The 18,687-nt window shown below is 38.5% G+C and overlaps 1 protein-coding gene across 2 annotated transcripts in view; it reads left to right on the top strand.

Annotated features, from left to right (window-relative positions):
* Positions 1-7,701: 7,701 nt before the first annotated feature.
* Positions 7,702-18,687, top strand: part of NECAP1 (NECAP endocytosis associated 1) — an 81,032-nt gene continuing 70,046 nt past the window's right edge. For both annotated transcript variants that reach the window (XM_080810054.1, XM_080810055.1), the window contains exons 1-7: positions 7,702-7,810; positions 13,732-13,832; positions 13,988-14,092; positions 14,764-14,845; positions 15,665-15,773; positions 15,860-16,040; positions 18,294-18,396. In XM_080810054.1, coding sequence (XP_080666180.1) covers positions 7,716-7,810; positions 13,732-13,832; positions 13,988-14,092; positions 14,764-14,845; positions 15,665-15,773; positions 15,860-16,040; positions 18,294-18,396 — 776 coding nt within the window. In that variant the 5' untranslated portion in view covers positions 7,702-7,715. The remainder of the gene's footprint in view (positions 7,811-13,731; positions 13,833-13,987; positions 14,093-14,763; positions 14,846-15,664; positions 15,774-15,859; positions 16,041-18,293; positions 18,397-18,687) is intronic.

Genomic DNA, 18,687 nt, shown 5'->3' with positions numbered 1-18,687 from the left:
ACTCTTCACTCAAGGAGATTACTCTTGAAATCGAGTATTTCCTTAGAAAATTATCTACAGAGTAACTATAGTAGGGACTAGAAATTGCTTCTGTTGGATTTACATTTGGTAAATGTAACTGGTGCAGTATGAGAGGACAGAGTTGGGAGGAAAATCAGATATATTTAGCTGTAGCATCTGATCCTTTTCCTAATTACATCCCACACCTGCCACATGCCTCATGTCCTTGAGATGGAGCGGAGATTCTCAAAGGATGAGTTATTGCTGCAAACCTCTCTGGGACCAAATTATTACCCATGTTTTGTAGCTCTTAAAGCTTGAACACCTGAGGAGGAAGCAGGTATTTTTTCTTAATCAGAAAAAAGAATCCTAACAAGAGTTCTCCTCTAGAACTTCAAGTGAGCATCATCAAGTGAGACATATCCTTTGTTTCTCAGGGTTGCAGGACCTGATAGAGTTTTCTCCACAAATGCTAAGGTGGCTTTGATCTTAAATTCTGTAATTCTAGGACTTGCTTGGTTTTTTTCCCTGCTTAGGCCTCTAGGTCACCATCATTCTAATTGTAGCTCTTGATTGAACACACCATGTGCCAGGCATGTCTTATGTGTTGGGGATACAGAGTAAATCAAATGGACAAAGTTAGAATTCCTGACCTCTCAGAATTAGAGATTGTCAAATTCACATACTGGACCAGTTTAACCCGACCCAGTAGCTGCAGGACCACAATGGGAAGCAAGGAGCAGGAAGAGACAGAATTAGGGCAATGACTGACTTTATATATTAGGTAACTAAAACATCATTAAATCATTGTAAAACCAGTACAATGTTTCTAACTTTTAAAAGTGTTCATTTTTGAATTATACAACTAAATCTGTGCTCATTGCAAAAATCAAAGGCAGACTTTTTTTAACAATAATTCAATTAACTAAATGCAGACATGTTTAAAGCAAAAGTGAAAATTCTTTCTCTACCTTTCCTTTTCCAAAGTGCATTTCCCAAGAGGTGATTGCTATTAAATGTATTCTTTTCAGAGTTTTTCTATATACATGTAAGTATATGTGAAGAATGTGTGTGTGTGTGTGTGTGTGAGAGAGAGAGAGACAGAGAGAGAGAACATTGGGCACGCTCATTTTAAATTATACATATAATTCTGCAGCTCACTTACATCACTCAGTAATTTACCAGGTCGTTTCTTCATTATTTACTTCACAATTTTTACCTCTTGGACTCCCATTCTCTATTTTATTATGATGGCATATTTAAGATAGGTGAATAAGTATATAAAAAATAGAATTTGCATCAGCTCTATCAACTTGTGACTAATCACCTTTACTAAGGTTTTAATATTATGCTGTTTACTTCAGATACTTTTAAAAGATAAATACTCCTTCTTCCCCAAATCTTTTAGCTCTCTCTTTCTCCAGAGATAACCACTTTTCCCCCGATGGCTTTTATATTTTTATTACATATGTATGACTTCATAAGTAACACGTAGTTTCATTTTCATGTATTGAAATTTTATATGCATAGTTCTTGATTTACTGTTACAAGTTAGTTATCACAACAGTAGCATAAAGAAGTATATAAAATGAAAAAGAGTTTCCCTTTCTTTATCCTTTCCATTTACTAGAAATAACAGCCCCTATTAAGCATCTTTGCTATAGTTTCATAATTATTTTATGCCTATCAAGTCTAGATTTCATTTATTTATTTATTTGTTTATTATTTTTAAAAGTAAGCTCTAGACCCAACATGGGTCTTGAATTCATGATCTCAAGATCAAGAATTACATGCTCTACTGACTGAAACAGCCAGGCAGCCCTTATATTTATTTTTTGTAGATGACCTAATATTAAAACTTTTTGTACCTTACAGTTTTTCACTTATAACTTACCTTTTCATATCTGAGCATATAGACAAATTTCAATGTTTAATAGGTGCATAGTACTTCACTGATAGATGCACCATAACTTATTTATTTATGGAATGGATCAATTCCAGATTGATGGACATTTAGATTATTTCCGTTTTCTAATTACAAAAATCCTGCAGTAAATATCCCATATATTTCTGTGTACTTGTGAAGTTATCTTTATGGCTTATATTAAATGAAAAAAAATTGATATGGATACAAAACTACACAAGTGTTCTATTTTTGTACTAGTATCTTGGGTATCCTTGTATTTAAATAGTGTGGTGGGGTGAAGAAAATGTTAATTTGTAAATCATGAAACATGAGTTTCCAATCCTGACTTTACCACCAACTATGTCTTTGTACAAATGATTTAATAAGTCTTGGATTCAAGTCTGTCATATGAAAAGTGCAAGTTTTCACCCACAAGGTCACTAGGTCCATTCTAAGTAAGGAATATTTATAAACTATGGTTGAAATCTCATTACAATTTTTATCACTGCATTTGTAGCAACCCTAAGACTTAGGACAGTTATCTTTAACAAGGACAATTTCATGATAGATAATAGTACCCTGAACAAAGGTAAATCAGAATTGAAAACCCTGTGATAAATAGCTTTTTGTATGTGTGCAAAGAAAAAAGAGCTGAAAAATACGTTACTAGTGGAAAAAGTCAAGAAAACTTGACCTTTATTTTCATGTCTAAAATATATATCTAAAAATAATCAAAATTTGAGTTGGATGAGGCCCCTGACATTTCTGACAAAAGTGCTTTTGTTGAACTCGGTTAAATCACATATACTTAGAGAATCACACATAGGAGAAAATTAGCTTGATTTCTGGTACAGTTAATCTAATCTCCAGTCCAGAACTTTTGAATTGTGTAGCTGCTACCCCCTGCTGGTGGGCAGAGGTGAATTCCAGCCAAGATATTTAGCATTTTTTGGATTCAGAAAGAACAAATTATAGCAGTAAAGATGGACAGAAATGATCATTCATTTAATAGAAAAAAAAAGTATGGTGTTCTTACTACATTCCAAAAACTGTGATGGATAACTGTGTAAATACAAACATGTTTCTTGCCTTTGTACCTATTAACAGTTGAATGCAATGTGATAAGAATTAAAAACTAAGTATAAATAATGCTGTGGGAGTGTAAAGCTGGGTTTGGGGAAGTTGAGAAAGACTTCTCAGATAAACTGATATACAAATTACATGTGAAGGCATTTTACCAAGGAATGAATGGGAAGGGCATTTCAGTCTGTGCAAATACGTTCAACATGAACAAAGATGGTGCATTTGGAAAATTACAGCAATGTGATTAAGGTAGAGAAGACACTGGGAGCAAAAAGAAGATGGTGTGAGAAAAGTGGCTCTATGTGAGCCTGAAAAGAAGGTTGGGGCAAGATTATTAAGAATCATCTAGCTAAGAAAATTAGACTTTATCGTACAGCCGGTGGAAAGTTTGTAAGATGACTTTCTTTTGCTGTTGGTTAATTGAATTTATTATTTTTTCTTTTTCTTTTTTTCTATTAACATATAATGTATTATTTGCTTCAGGGGTACAGGTGTATGCATTATCAGTCTTACATAATTCACAGCACTTACCAGAGCACATACCCTCCCCAATGTCCATAACCCAGCCACCCTCTCCCTCCACATCCACCCAGCAACCCTCAGTTTGTTTCCTGAGATTAAGAGTCTCTTCTGGTTTGTCTCCCTCCCGATCTTAGATTGTTTCATTTTTCCCCCCACGACTCCCTGCCCTGTCTCTCACATTTCTCATTATCAGAGAGATCATATGATAATTGTATTTTTCTGATTAACTTATTTCACTTAGCATAACACCCTCTAGTTCCATCCACATCATTGTAAATGGCAAGATTTTGTTTTTGATAGCTGCATAGTATTCCATACATTCCAACACACACACACACACACACACACACTCGAATACACTGGAATGGAATATATATATATATATATATATATGAGATATGGCATATATATATATGAGATATATATATCTGAAAGGACATGTGCACCCGAATGCTCATAGCAGCAATGTCCACAACAGCCAAACTATGGAAAGAACCTAGATGCCCATCAACAGATGAATGGATAAAGAAGAATATATATATATATACACACACACATATATATATGTGTGTGTGTGTGTATACACACATATATACACACACACACATATATATGTGTGTGTGTATACACACATATATATACACACACACACATATATGTGTGTGTGTGTATACACACATATATACACACACACATATATATGTGTGTGTGTGTATACACACATATATATACACACACACACATATATATATGTGTGTGTGTGTGTATATATATATATATTCTTCTTTATCCATTCATCTGTTGATGGGCATCTAGGTTCTTTCCATAGTTTGGCTGTTGTGGACATTGCTGCTATGAGCATTCGGGTGCACATGTCCTTTCAGATCACTACATTTGTATCTTTAGGGTAAATACCCAGTAGTGCGATTGCTGGGTTGTAGGGTAGCTCTATTTTCAACTTTTTGAGGAACCTCCATACTGCTTTCCAGAATGGCTGCACCAGCTTACATTCCCACCAACAATGTAGGAGGGTTCCCCTTTCTCTGCATCCTTGCCAACACCTGTCGTTTCCTGACTTGTTCATTTTAGCCATTCTGACTGATGCGAGGTGGTAGTAAGATGACTCTTTGAAAAGGCAGAGTAAAATATACACAATAATCTTAGTATATGATTTAATTATCAGAAACATTCTTGGTCTTTCTTCATTACTTTTTCTTTAACCTGTGGGTCAAGTGGGTCAAGATGTACTACTAGTATTGAAATCAGTTTTGTGGATTGAGAACAATAATATAAAATAGAATAGAAGAGAACACAATAAAAATTATAAACTGCCATCATGTTTAATAGAATTATCATTTTGGGAAAACTTTGTTTCAAGTACTTATGTGTGCATTGGTTTCCAATATAAAATGTGTTTCTACTGTGGGTAAATTTCATTCACATGTGAATTTTAAGAAACAAAACAAATGAATAAGGGGAAAAAAGAGAGAGAGAGGCAAACCCAGAAACAGAATCTGAACTATAGAGAATGAACTGATGGTTACTGGGGGGGGGGTGTGGGTGATGGGGAGTAAGGAGTACACCTGCTGTGATGAGCACCAGGTGAGGTATGGAGGTGTTGAATCACTATATCGTACACCTGAAACTAATATTACACGGTATGTTAACTACTCTGGAATTAGAAAAAAGTACCCGATAAAGTCAAAGAGGAGGTATTATTTGAGCAGATATGTGAGTGTATCAAATTGACAAGCTAGAGGAAAATGTTCAAGATAGAAGGTTTAATGCATGTAAAGGTGTGAAGAATATGATGAACACGGACAATTCTGGAACCAGAAGTAGTTTAGGATTACTGAAATTTTAAGTGAAAGTTTATTGACTTTCTTTTTTTTGTTTTTTTATCATGAATCTTTCCCTATGCCTTCCTATGGCCTTAATTTCAAGATATACATATTTTTTTATATTTTATATGTAAATATATATTTAGGTACCAACATATATTTATATATATATTTATGTAAAATATATAAATCTTATATAACATTTATATTATAGATAATATATAATATATATTATATATCACTATAAATAATATAATACATATTACTATATCATATGTAAATTTAAATATAAATTACATATAATATATAAAATATATATACTATAAATATATATTTATATATAATTTTATTATATATTTTAGATTTTATATAAATAATATATATAAATTATATATAAATATAAATTATATAGTAGATATATTATATAATATGTATTATATAAATAATACATGTGTTATATATTATATATGTATTATATTATATATTATATCATGTATAACATAATATGTAATATATATATTATCTATTTTAAAGATTTTATTTATTTATTTGACAGAGAGAGACACAGTGAGAGAGGGAACAAAAAACAAGCAGGGACAGTAGCAGGGACAGTAGGAGAGGGAGAGGGAGAAGCAAGCTTCCCACTAAGCGGGGAGCCCCACGCCACTGGATCCCAGGACAATGGGATCAAGACCTGAGCCAAAGGCAGACACTTAACCCACTGAGCCTCCCATGTTGTTTTGCATTACTCACTATTACAAACAATGCTGTAATAAATACTGTACCTACTTTATTGTGCATATAAGAATATCTCTAAGGGCACATAGCTGGTTTAGTTGGTTTAGAGGTTGACTCTTGATTTCTGCTCAGGTCAGGATCTCAGATGGTGAGCTGGAGCCAGGTGTCTGGCTCCCCTCTCAGGGTGAAATTTGCTTGAGATTCTGTCTCCGTCTTCCTCTGTCCCTCCTCTTCCATGCTTGCCTGCGTTCTCTCTCCTCCTTCCTCTCTCAAAATAAATAAAATCTAAAAAAAAAAAAAGTCTCATACCTATTAGTGGTTTTACTAAATTTAAAGTTATATATGATATTTTGATCAACTCTGCTAAATTTCCCTTCAAAATGTTCTATCAACGTACATTCACGGTACTAGGGTATGAGAGTAGCTGGTTTCCCACATGCTGGCCAGGGATATATATCATAAGTCCTTTTGAGGGTGCCTGGATGGCTCAGTCGGTTAAGCGACTGCCTTCGGCTTGGGTCACGATCCCGGTTCCGGGATGGAGTCCCACATTGGGACTCCTGGCTCCACGGAGAGTCGGCTTCTCCCTCTGACCTTCTCCCCTCTCAAGCTCTCTATCACTCAACAGATAAATACAATCTTTAAAAAATAAGTAAGTCTTCTTGAATTTTAAGATTATCACTTTGTCAGGTAGGCTATTATTAATGACAGGTTTTCAACCAGTCAGTATAATGAAGGGGCAAAGACCACTGCTATTTTAGTCAGACAGACTTCAGTTCATAACTTGGTTTTGACACCTGCTATCCCTGCTAATTAAATCGGTTCAAAGTGATAGTGTCGTGGCAAGTTTACATGTAAAGTGTACAAAGAACATATTTATGGAAAGAGTTCGGTAGGATTTATCATTATAATAGGATTTGGAGCAAATAGTGGGCATTAATAGCTCATTAGTTTTCGCTAATTTATCAGTAATTGAGTTGGTCCCATTTAAGAGTTTGAGGTTATTTTCCAAAAAGATAACCAGAATGTACACTGAAAGCGTGGCAAACTATTTCAACAGGTGTTGTTCTGTGAAATCCGAGATTAAACGGTGCTGTTAGGCAACTAATCAGGCTGGGCATTTTTAACATTTAGACGCCGGAGGATTAAACTCCACCATGACTATGACTGAGTCATGTATTTACTGTAGGTACCCGGTTTGGGATTACCAACAGGTAATTACCCTTTTTCTGCCGGGAAACTGGTTAAAAAGTGGTTCTTGTCAGAAAAAAATTCGCCCAGATTTCAAGATGGTCCTCCTCCTCCCCAAGCACGGCAGGAACCTGCCAGCCCCAAGATGGCGCTTTCCCTAATCACTTTTGGGGATCGAGATTTCCATAACGTGGGTCACGCACTGGAAAGGCCCTTTTGCCATTACCCAAGATGGCGAACTGCGCAGCTTCACGGTTTCCAGGTTTCAATATGGCTTCCCCAGCCGGTACCTCCGAAGGTTAATCTCAGGAACCCAACTAAAATCGCGCGGAAGTAGCGTAAGCGGAAGTTGCGCACAGCCCACCTCCCCCGCCCCCAACAGCCGCCCCCATTCCATACGCCCCGCCCCCGGTGGCGCGGAGTGCAGAGCCAAGATGGCGGCCGAGTTGGAGTACGAGTCTGTTCTGTGTGTGAAGCCCGACGTTAGCGTCTACCGGATTCCTCCCCGGGCCTCCAACCGCGGTTACAGGTACTAACCCCGAGGCACTGCAGCACACGCATACCGGGTCGGGGATGACAGTTTCCTCCTCAGGTAGCCCGCTGCGCGTCCCTTGCCACTGCCACCTCTGGGTTGTCACCTTGTTAGCCTGCCCACCTGGGTTGTTATGGCCCTGCCCTCCTGTTCTTTCCCCACTGTGGAATGTCATCCTGGTTTCCTCCGCTTTTAGAAAAATTACCGTCTGCATCCTCACACCCCTCTTCCCTTGGGCCCCTCTGGGTTACCCATGTGCTCCCCATCATCCACATCCAATCGTCCCTGCTCCATTGCCAGTCACCTTTCGTTCTTTCCTGCGTCCTGCAGTTTGTCACCCTTGTCGAAACCCCCTCCCGTCCTCCCTCATACCCGTTACCAGTACGCTTTTGTAGATAGTCATTGTTGGCCATTCTGTAGGTGATACAGTTTATCTTCTGTGCTGTTGTCAGTCTTGCTACCAAATACCATCCACCATTTGGTTTTCCTTTCAATTCTTTGGCTAGTGGGCAAAGGTTAGGATTATAGGTTTTCCAGTGGTTGTCCATTCTGTTTCTTTTCAGTACGTTTTCTTGATGATTACATAGTATTTTCTATTTTCCTACATGCCCCCCCCCCCGCCCCCTTAACCTCTGCCATAGTTTTTTCTCTCCAGAGTTAATGGAGCATTTTCTCTATAGTGCTGACCACCTTGTAATCCGATAACAGTGAGGTTCTGAGGATGCTGTAGGAAGTCATGAGGTCATGTAGTGGAAAGAGTTAACATGTTAACTGGATTACACGCTGAGAAATATGAGTATGACCTCTGACAACTTAACAGCTGTATGATTTGAGACAAATCTCTTAGCTTTTCCAAGCTTTAGTTTTCTCATCTGTGAATAGGGAAAAAAAGTTAATGATAATAAAACCTGCTCTGGTTATGTACCTCACAGAAGTTTTTAGAGGGTTAAATGAAATAATATAATGTGAAAGAATTTAGGAAACAGTAAAGCAGCATGTAAATATATAGGATACTGTTCTTACTGTTCTCTGATCCACATCACCATCATGATTTTCCTCTTGGCATTTATTATTACTTAGACTGTTGTGCTCTTCCTGTGTCCATTATTTTGCCTCTTTACCGGAGAGGCATTCATCATCAGTTCATCATCAATCAGTATCTTTGTGCTTGCTGACCTGTGCATTAGACCCTGTGGGTTGTACCTTTTGGCAAAGAGGTAGTCCTAATTCCAGTCTTTCAGTCAGACTCCAAATTGACCATGAATAGGAATCTACATGCTTTCTGATGGTAGTTACAGGTAGTACTATGTGTGACTCAGCTGAGATATCTTCCTTGGGAAGCTCCCTTTTCATTCTGGCTTTAGTATGTTTTCTGCATGCTTCCACAACACGTATGCTTATCTCTGTCATAGTGAGTGCTCTTCCTTCTGTATTGTAATTGATTGCTCGATCTGTTTTCCCAGACTAGCTATGAACAACTTGTTTCTTTTCTAATTTTATAGTACCAGGGTCTACTATAGTGTCTGGTGCATAGTGGGCACTCTAAATGTGGAAGAAATTAGTAGGTTATCCTTAATCGCATAAGTTAGCATTGATTGAACTGCTAAATAAGGTGGAATAGCCCAACTTAATAGTTAAGACTTCCTGGAGGATAGGATATACCACAAAGTGGGGTTCTCTTCTTTTTCTTCTGCTTTAAGGTGTTTTAAAGACCCTCCTTCTCTCACCCATCTGTATTCTCTACCTTCACTTCCTAGTTTATCCAGAGCCTTTTATCCTTATGTCCGTTAACAGCAGTGAGCCATCAAAACAGTTTCTTAATTTTCCTTTTTCTTGTTATCTATGTTTTCCTGCTTATTATTGACGTTTGTAATCCTCCAAAAGGTATTTTATCATTATCCACCCTTACTATAATGAATGAAGAGAGCTGCACTAAGTTTGCATTGAGATTCCCATTTATTTGCTTTTGGCAAGACACTTAACTCTCTTTTTTTTTTCTTTAAGATTTTATTTATTTTATATATGGAGAGAACAAGAGAGCACACAAGGAGTGCCTGGGTGGCTCAGTCGTTGAGTATCTGCCTTCCGCTCAGGTCGTGATCCCAGGGTCCTGGGATTGAGCCCCACATCACAATGCATCTGGCTCCCTGCTCAGTGGGAGGCCTGCTTCTTCCTCTCCCCTGGCTTGTGTTCCCGCTGCAGCTGTCTCTCTCTCTCTGTTAAATAAATAAATAAAATCTATATTAAAAAAAAAGAGTGCACAAGCATGGGGAGCAGTAGAGGGAGAGGCAGAGGCAGACTCCCCACAGAGCAGGGAGCCCGACGTGGGGCTTGATCCTAGGATTCTGGGATCATGACCTGAGCCAAAGGCGGATGCTTAACTGACTAAGCCAGCCCAGGCGCCTGACACTTAACTCTTTTGAACTGTGGTTTCCTCATTTGTAAAAATGGATATACTACTTATACCTTGCAGTATCCTCTCACTTAATTTTCATAAGAGTGAGCATAATGCCTGGCATGTAATAGATGCTTGATAAACATTACTTTTATGTCTTTTTGTCTGCCTAATCTTGTTTACAGAACACATTTTCCATTATAAGCATGACTTCTTTAGGCTGCTATTAAAGGTTTTTAAAAACTGGGCTTTTTAGGAAGCAGGAGTCACGGTTTGAGTGACTAAGATCACCTAGTGTGAGCTGTTGCCCTGAGGCTTTCACTGATAGTTTAGGTCTATGAGAAAGTTATAAATGATGAAGAAATAGTATCCCAACCTATAAAAATTTTTATATTCATCACTGCCCTCCTCCTCAGCTAAATCAATAGTAAGCTCAATAGTCTGTTTTAAGGTAATGAGAAGAATGCTGGACTTTGAGTTAGGCATTATATACTTACTGTGTTACTGTTCTTCACCTAGAGAGACAGAGATAATAGGCTTTTTATGCCTGTTCCATATGATTGCTGTAAGGATTTATTACTGAGGTGAATGAAAATTTTTGAAGTCAGTTCAGAAGACCAGTGAAACCAAGAGTTCCTCAGGCTAGGTCTTGGAAGTGGGAAAGGAACTAAGGCTCAGGGCTGAAGGAGACTGTTGCTGGGGATATCCATTCACTTACTGAGAATTTGTTAAATATTGGCCACTAGACACGCAAGATAAATAAGACAAAGAACTTGTCCCAGGAAACACATCTGGTAGGCTTGTTCTGATATATTCAGTATACTGTGTTTAGCTCGTAGAGGCATAAGAGAACAAGTAATGACCATATTAAAAAAAATTAAAATACAGGGACCTTTAGAGCATTGTATTCTGGATCAGATTCAAGTACTTGAGCATCTTTGAGGCAGGGCGTCAAGAGAGATGGACATGACAAAGATTTGTCTTATAAATCCTGTTCAAAACCCGTGCTTTCTCTTTTCCATCTTTTGCTTGCCATCTTGTTAAACTTATTATTGTTTAGATATACTTACTGTTACCTTTCTAACTTGTGAGTGTTTGTCTTCGGGTTCCTAAGGGATGAGTTTGTTTTGTTTTTAAGATATTATTTTTAAGTAATCTCTGCACCAACATGGGCCTTGAACTCACAACCTTGAAATCGAGCGTCACGTGCTCTACTGACTGAGCCAGCCAGCTGCCCCAGGATAAGTTATTAATAACTTTTACTTTGCCCTCTCTTTTCCACACGCTGACAAAATCACAAGGCACTGCTTTGTAAAATTGATCATATTTAAATGTCTTAGATTTCATTCAAATTCATTTATCATCATACACATTTTAAGTATTCAGTATTTGTAATGTTTCCATGGACATCAGTATGTTTAGCCTACATGTCTTTCCTAAACTCCAGACTTGTATTCAGATGCCTTCTCTGTATCTTCACTTGAAAATCTGTTTGCTATCTTAAACTCTACATATTCAAAACTGAACTCCTGATCTTTCTTCCCAGACATTGCTCTGCTTATAGTCTATCTCACTTATTGGCAGCTCCTTTGCTCAGGCTAAAATCTTCAGAGTCATTCTTGACTTTTCTCTTTCCTTCTACCTCACAATAAATCCATTAGAAAATCCTTCTTCTTTGCTTTTTTTTTTTTTTTTTTTTTAAAGATTTATTTATTTATTTATTTGTCAGAGAGAGAGAGAGAGAGAGAGAGAGAGAGAGAAGCGAGAGTGAGCACAAGCAGACAGAGTGGCAGGCAGAGGGAGAAGCAGGCTCCCTGCCAAGCAAGGAGCCCGATGTGGGACTCGATCCCAGGACGCTGGGATCATGACCCGAGCCGAAGGCAGCTGCTTAACCAACTGAGCCACCCAGGCGTCCCTCTTCTTTGCTTTAAATATATCCAAAATGTAGCCACTTCTGCTGCCCCCTCTTCCTAGTCATCATTATGATTCCTAGATTACTGCAGTAGTCTCTTAACTAATCCCCATGCTTTGTCACTTACATCCCTACATTGCTTCTACACACAACAGACAAAGTAATCCTTTTAAAATAAAAGGAAGATTGGGGTGCCTGGGTGGCTCAGTAGGTTAAGCATCTAACTCTTGATTCTGGCTCAGGTCATGATCATCTCAGGGTCATGAGATTGAGCCCAGTGTCTGGCTCCACGTTCAGCTGGAAGTCTCTGCTTGAGATTTTTCTTCCTCCCTTCACCTCTCTCTCAAATAAGTTAAGTCTTTTAAAAAAACAGCTACTTGGGGCGCCTGGGTGTCTCATTGGGTTGGAGCCTCTGCATTCGGCTCAGGTCATGATCCCAGGGTCCTGGGGTCAAGCCCCACATCTGACTCTGCTCAGCAGGGAGCCTGCTTCCTCCCCTCTCTCTGCCTGCCTCTGCCTACTTGTGATCCCTCTCTGTCAAATAAATAAAATCTTTAAAAAGAAAAAAAACAAAAACCAGCTACTCTCTTAAAAAAATAAAATAAAAGGAAGATCATGATCATGTTTCACCTCTGCTTAAAACCTGTTAATGGCTTCTTCACTCAGAGTGAAAGCCAAAGTTCTTACAAGACCTATAAAATTTGGCCCTCTGTTACCTCTCCCACTTCATCTCTTAATTTATTTTATTCTCACTGTAGCAGCTTCCTTTTTTTGAGGGCAGACATTCTAGATACACTCCCATCTCAGCACCTGTTGACTAATTGTTCTAGTCCAGGAATTGCCCCCTTCCTCCAGTATCTGCATGAGTAACTTTCTTGCTTCCTTCACATTTTTGCTCACATTTCACTGTGTTAATAAGGTCTCCCCAGCCACCTTCTTGAATGTTACAACCTGTTTATTCTCCCACTACCCTCCCAATTTCCCTTTTCTGCCTCTGCATTTTCTTTTTTACTGTAGCACTTATCTTCTGAGATACTATTTATATTGCTTATTTTTTATGTTTTTTTATTACTTGTTTTCTATTATAATGTAAACCTCATGAGGGTAGAAGTCTTTGTTTTGTTCATTCACTGTTGTCTCCCAAGCGCTCAGAATAGTGCCTGTGACTTAATACACACTCTGTAAATATTGGTTGAATTCAGTGAAAGATGATGATACATTTAGGGATTTGGGAAGGGTTCTATTACCAGTATGATTTATTTAGTAGACTTTGTTGTTACCTGATTGGTAAAATACTGTTATATAAATTATTATCTGCAGTAGGGAAATGGTATTATTATGAGAATTTTAAAAAATTGCTTGTATTTGTACTTTACATGTTTTTATTGATGCTTATTGGATAATCCTTACATAGTAAGGACTTGTTTGCTTTGGGCTATATGTACTAATGAGACATCTATGTAGAGGGGTCATGAGTTATTCTTATTGATTATTTAATAGGTAGAAAGAATAAGCAACCCAGGACAGCAAAATAGTACTGTGACAAATGATTTGTGTAGGTTTTTAGTAATTAAAGACATGGACCTGAGACTTCCTATTTTCCTATCCTAGGGCATCTGACTGGAAATTAGACCAGCCTGATTGGACTGGTCGCCTCCGAATCACTTCAAAAGGGAAGATCGCTTACATCAAACTTGAGGATAAAGTTTCAGGTAATCTGTGCTGGTGACTCTCTGACATATTAAGAGTATTGGTTTGGTGCATTTATAAGTACATTTAAGTTGGGGACTGGAATGTAAATATTTGTTAACTGGAGTTTTAGATTTTTGCTTCCTTTGCCCAAAGAATTCTTTTTCTTGCCTGTCAGGGGAGCTCTTTGCTCAGGCACCAGTAGAACAGTATCCTGGTATTGCTGTGGAGACAGTGACAGATTCCAGCCGCTACTTTGTAATCCGGATCCAGGATGGTACTGGTAAGGAATCTGGGATTTTGAATGGGGTGATAGTAGGAAAATAGGTAATGTACTTCAATGAAAGTGTGTCCTAATTGCATTTATCTTTCTTTAGTTTACTAAATTTTTCTTCTCCTTTCTCCATAGTTAACTGTAGTTGCTAAAAGCAAGGACAAGGGTTAACATGTTATTAGTAATAGATACGAACACAAGTTCAAGACATGATGATTAATAGGTAGACGTAAATAAATCAAAGTGTCTAACTAACCAAAGAATTAACACATATTGCCCATTCACTCATTGTTTGTGGTGGGTTTTGATGGGACTGTCTTAAATCATCTATGTTAGGGCAGTCATTCTCTATCTTTTCTCGATAGTCTCTATCAGAGGTTGTCATAACTTTTTGTTAGGATGCAGTTAGTAAATATTTTAGATTTTGTTCTCAACCGTAGCTACTTAATTCTGCTGATGTAGTGTGAAAGCAGCCGTATAATATGTAAACAAATTGGTGTAGCTGTGTTCAAGTAAAATGTTACTTATAAAGACAAGTGATGGCAGCATTTGGTCCTTGGGCTATATGTAGATTGTGGACCCCAGGGCTGTGAGAAAATGTTTCATGTTCTGGACTTTTCACTGGGTGGAATTTTCCCCAAGGGTACTTCCTATTGAGAATATTCCTGTCTTTTTCACAGGGCGTAGTGCTTTCATTGGCATTGGCTTCACAGATCGGGGTGATGCCTTTGACTTTAATGTCTCCTTGCAAGATCACTTCAAGTGAGTGAAATTTGACCTTTAGTTACCTGGTTAAAAGGTTTTGGATGTGCTCCTTTTCAGTTGAATGGACACTCTTTTACCTCCTGGTTTCTGTATTTGGTAAACTAGTGCATTATGAATTTGAATCTTTCCATTTGCTGTTTCCTTACATTATCTTTGTATCTGCTCTGTCCTTTCCTTAAAACCTGGAACATGTTTTTGGTCCCTTGTATGGTATTTTGAGATGCTTTTGCTTATGTCTCTGGGGAATTGTGCTTGTAAGTGGCTGAGGGAGGCATACAATAATAGCAGGACTGTATGGGAGATAGTGGGGAGTTGTGGGGCAGTTTTGTTACTTTGTGTAGCTGACATGTTTTATGTCTGTTTCAACATTTCTTCCGCCTGCCTGGTTTTGGCACAGCTGTGGTGGGTAGCATCATGCACACTGTCGACTCTCTACTTCAAGGGCAGGCATAGGCACAACTCTGCTTTTGTGCCTCAGAACTCTGAAACTGTGGAAGTCCACTCACGTGGCACAGGAATGCAGCCTGGAAGGACTGAGGAATTAACACTCCCTAAGGGGCAGCTCTCAACCATGGAAGATGAGAATTGGCAGCTAAATGCTGTCCTTGGAGGGACAAGTTAAATATGTATTCTGTGTGGCTCCTCAGTGCCACTGAACCCTGTTGCCCTCTTTCATGGCTTTTCTTCCTTTCCTTCTTCATTCTTCATATTCCCTCACTCTGCTTTCTGGAATCCTGTTTCCCATAAGTTAGTTATACTCAGGTTTGTGTGCCAGACTCTCAGGTAATCTCAGATTAACATAATTTACTCTTTTAGGTGGGTAAAGCAGGAATCTGAGATTTCCAAAGAATCTCAGGACATGGACAATCGTCCCAAGTTGGATCTGGGCTTCAAGGAAGGACAGACCATTAAATTGAGTATTGGGGTGAGTATGCTTTCTTTCCCCCACTCCCTGTATTTCTGAAATAAGCTTGTGACTTTTTCTTTCTCTCCTCTGTTTTCTCTATGTAGAACATTACAACTAAGAAAGGAGGTGCTTCTAAGCCCAAGACTACAGGGGCTGGGGGCCTAAGTTTGCTCCCACCCCCACCTGGAGGCAAAGTCACTATTCCCCCACCGTCCTCTGTTGCCATCAGCAATCATGTCACTCCACCACCCATTCCAAAATCTAAGCATGGAGGTAGTGATGCAGGTAAATCTCTTCATAACTTTGAGAAATCATCATATCTTAGGTTTTGATTGGGTAGCACCTGTTTGTCAAGGAGTATCTTGATGTTTTTGCTGTTAAATGGCACTTGGTACTGACACAGTGATTCCGGCAGCCTCTAATAAGGAATTAAAGCTTTTCTAGTGAACCGAGAGTCATGATATTTGGCAGGTTCTTTGTTGGAAAATGAGTAGATTTAATAACTATTTTCTTCATTATACCTTGGTGAAATGCTATTAGGTCTGAGAGTCAGATGGAGTAAGATTTTGATCATAGCTCTGCTATTTTATATTTGAATGTATTTGGTAACATTATTTACATTTTTGGGTCTCAGTATCCTTTTTTGCTTTGTAAAGATTTTATTTGAGGGGCGCTTGAGTGGCTCAGTTGGTTAAGCGTCTGCCTTCAGCTTGGGTCATGATCCCAGAGTACTGGGATCGAGCCCTGCATCTGGCTCTCTGCTCAGCAGGGAGCCTGTGTCTCCCTCTCTCTTTGCCTCCCGCTCCCCCTACTTGGTGCTTGTGTGCTCTCTTCTCTCTCTGTGCCAAATAAATAAATAAAATCTTAAAAAAAAAAAAGATTTTATTTGAGAGAGAAAGTGTGCACGGGGGGAAGGGGCAGAGTGAGAGGGAGAAGCAGACTCCCTGTTGAGCAGGGAGCCCAACGTAGGGCTCGATCCCAGCACCCCGGGATCATGACATGAGCTGAAGCCAGATGCTTAACTGACTGAGCTACCTAGGCATCCCGTCTCAATATCCTTAACTGCAAAATGGAGACTTAGAATTACCCCAGGATTATAAGGAGAAATGATGTGACACCACCTCGCACAGTCCTTTGAACATTGCAGCCATTCAGTAAATGTTATTTTTTTAATCTTTTATTTCTTCCCAAAGGCATTTGGGAGAAAATTAGATAGCATCTGGGTTTGTGAATACATTTTCACTCTTCTGTATTATCTGAGGGGAAAAAGAATAGATGGAGTTTTTTCATTTCAAGAATGGGAACATTAGGGGCGCCTGGGTGGCTCAGTGGGTTAAGCCTCTGACTTTGGCTCAGGTCATGCATGGTCTCAGGGTCCTGGGATCGAGCCCCACATTGGGCTCTCTGCTCAGTGGGGGGGCCTGCTTCTCCCTCTCTCTCTGCATACCTCTCTGCTTACTTGTGATCTCTCTCTATCAAATAAATAAATAAAATCTTTAAAAATAAATAAATAAATAAATAAGTAAATGTCAACTCTTCTCCAAAAAAAAAAAAAAAAAAAAAATAGAATAGGAACATTAGAATTCGGGAAGGAATTTTCCAAAGATTAGAAAAGCAGGTATTAGAATCTGTAGTTTTAACTTACTGTATTACAGGATGTAGAGCATTCATATCATTGATTGCTAAGAGTAAACTTCTTTTGAAATTTTGACGTAAAAATGGTTATAACGTACATCTTTTCATAAGTGTCTCCAGAAGGCACTGGGTATAATGTCTAAGGTTTACTTTAAATTTTTTTGAATTAAACTATTTATTTTAAGATAATCATAGGTTCACATGCAGTTGTAAAAAATAACACAAAGAAATCCTGTGTACCCTTTACTCAGTTCCCCTAAATGGTAACATTTGCAAAGCCAAAGTCAGATACCACCAGGAAATCGACATCAATACCATCTACTGGTCTTATTTAGATTTCATCAGATTTACGTGTTCTCATTTGTGTGTATATGTGTGTTTTTAGTTCTATGCACTTTTATTGTGGGTAGGTTCCTGGATCCATCACCATGGTCAGGATACAGAACAGCTCCATCAGTACAAGGATCGCTCATGTCATCCGTTTATAACCGCACCTACCTCCTGTGTCCTGCCTCACACCCCCTCACTAACCCTAGGCAATCACTAATTTCTTTTCTCTCTCTATAATTTTGTCACTTCTGTGAATGTTATGTAAGTGGAGTCATAGAGTACATAACTTTGGGGGATTGGCTTTTTCCACTCAGCATACTTCCCTTGAGATTCATCCAAGTTGTGTCTTTTCAGTAGTTTCTCTGTTGTTGGGTAGTAGTTCATGGTATGGAAGTACTACAGTATGTTTAACCTTCACCCATGGAAAGACATCTGGGTCGTCTTTAGTTTTTGACTATTACAGATAAGCTGCAATGAACATTTGTGTATAGATTTGTGTGAGCATAAGTTTTTATTACTGAGATTTTTATTATGTTTTCCCTTTTCTTTCTCTTCTCTTTACTGTGTATTCAGATATCCTTTTAGATTTGGATTCTCCTGCTCCTGTCACGACACCAGCATCAGCTCCAGTTTCTGCAAGCAATGACCTGTGGGGAGACTTTAGCACTGCATCCAGGTATGAATCTCATGAAACCACCATACTCTCAGAGGATATGTTACAGTTAAATGAAGTCTTGATCTGGGAAAGCAGGGCATTTACAGGTCATAGAGTCTTCGGCAGGAATTCTAGGTAAAGTAGTAGGGGAGTGTGGGGAGGTGGTGGGGTAAGAGAGTTGTAGGATGATGTTTGAGTGGGATATCTCAAGACTTGATAAGTAGAATTTCTGCGAGGTATGGTTTCAGAAATTCTGGGCAGCAATTTCTTGGAAGCTATTACGTGAAGAATGGAGTAGCTATCCTAATTCCT

Source organism: Martes martes (genome assembly GCF_963455335.1).
Source record: "Martes martes genome assembly, chromosome: 8".
NCBI lineage: Eukaryota > Metazoa > Chordata > Mammalia > Carnivora > Mustelidae > Martes > Martes martes.
The sequence above is the reverse complement of the archived record's forward strand: the minus strand, read 5'-3'. Positions and strand labels throughout refer to the sequence as shown.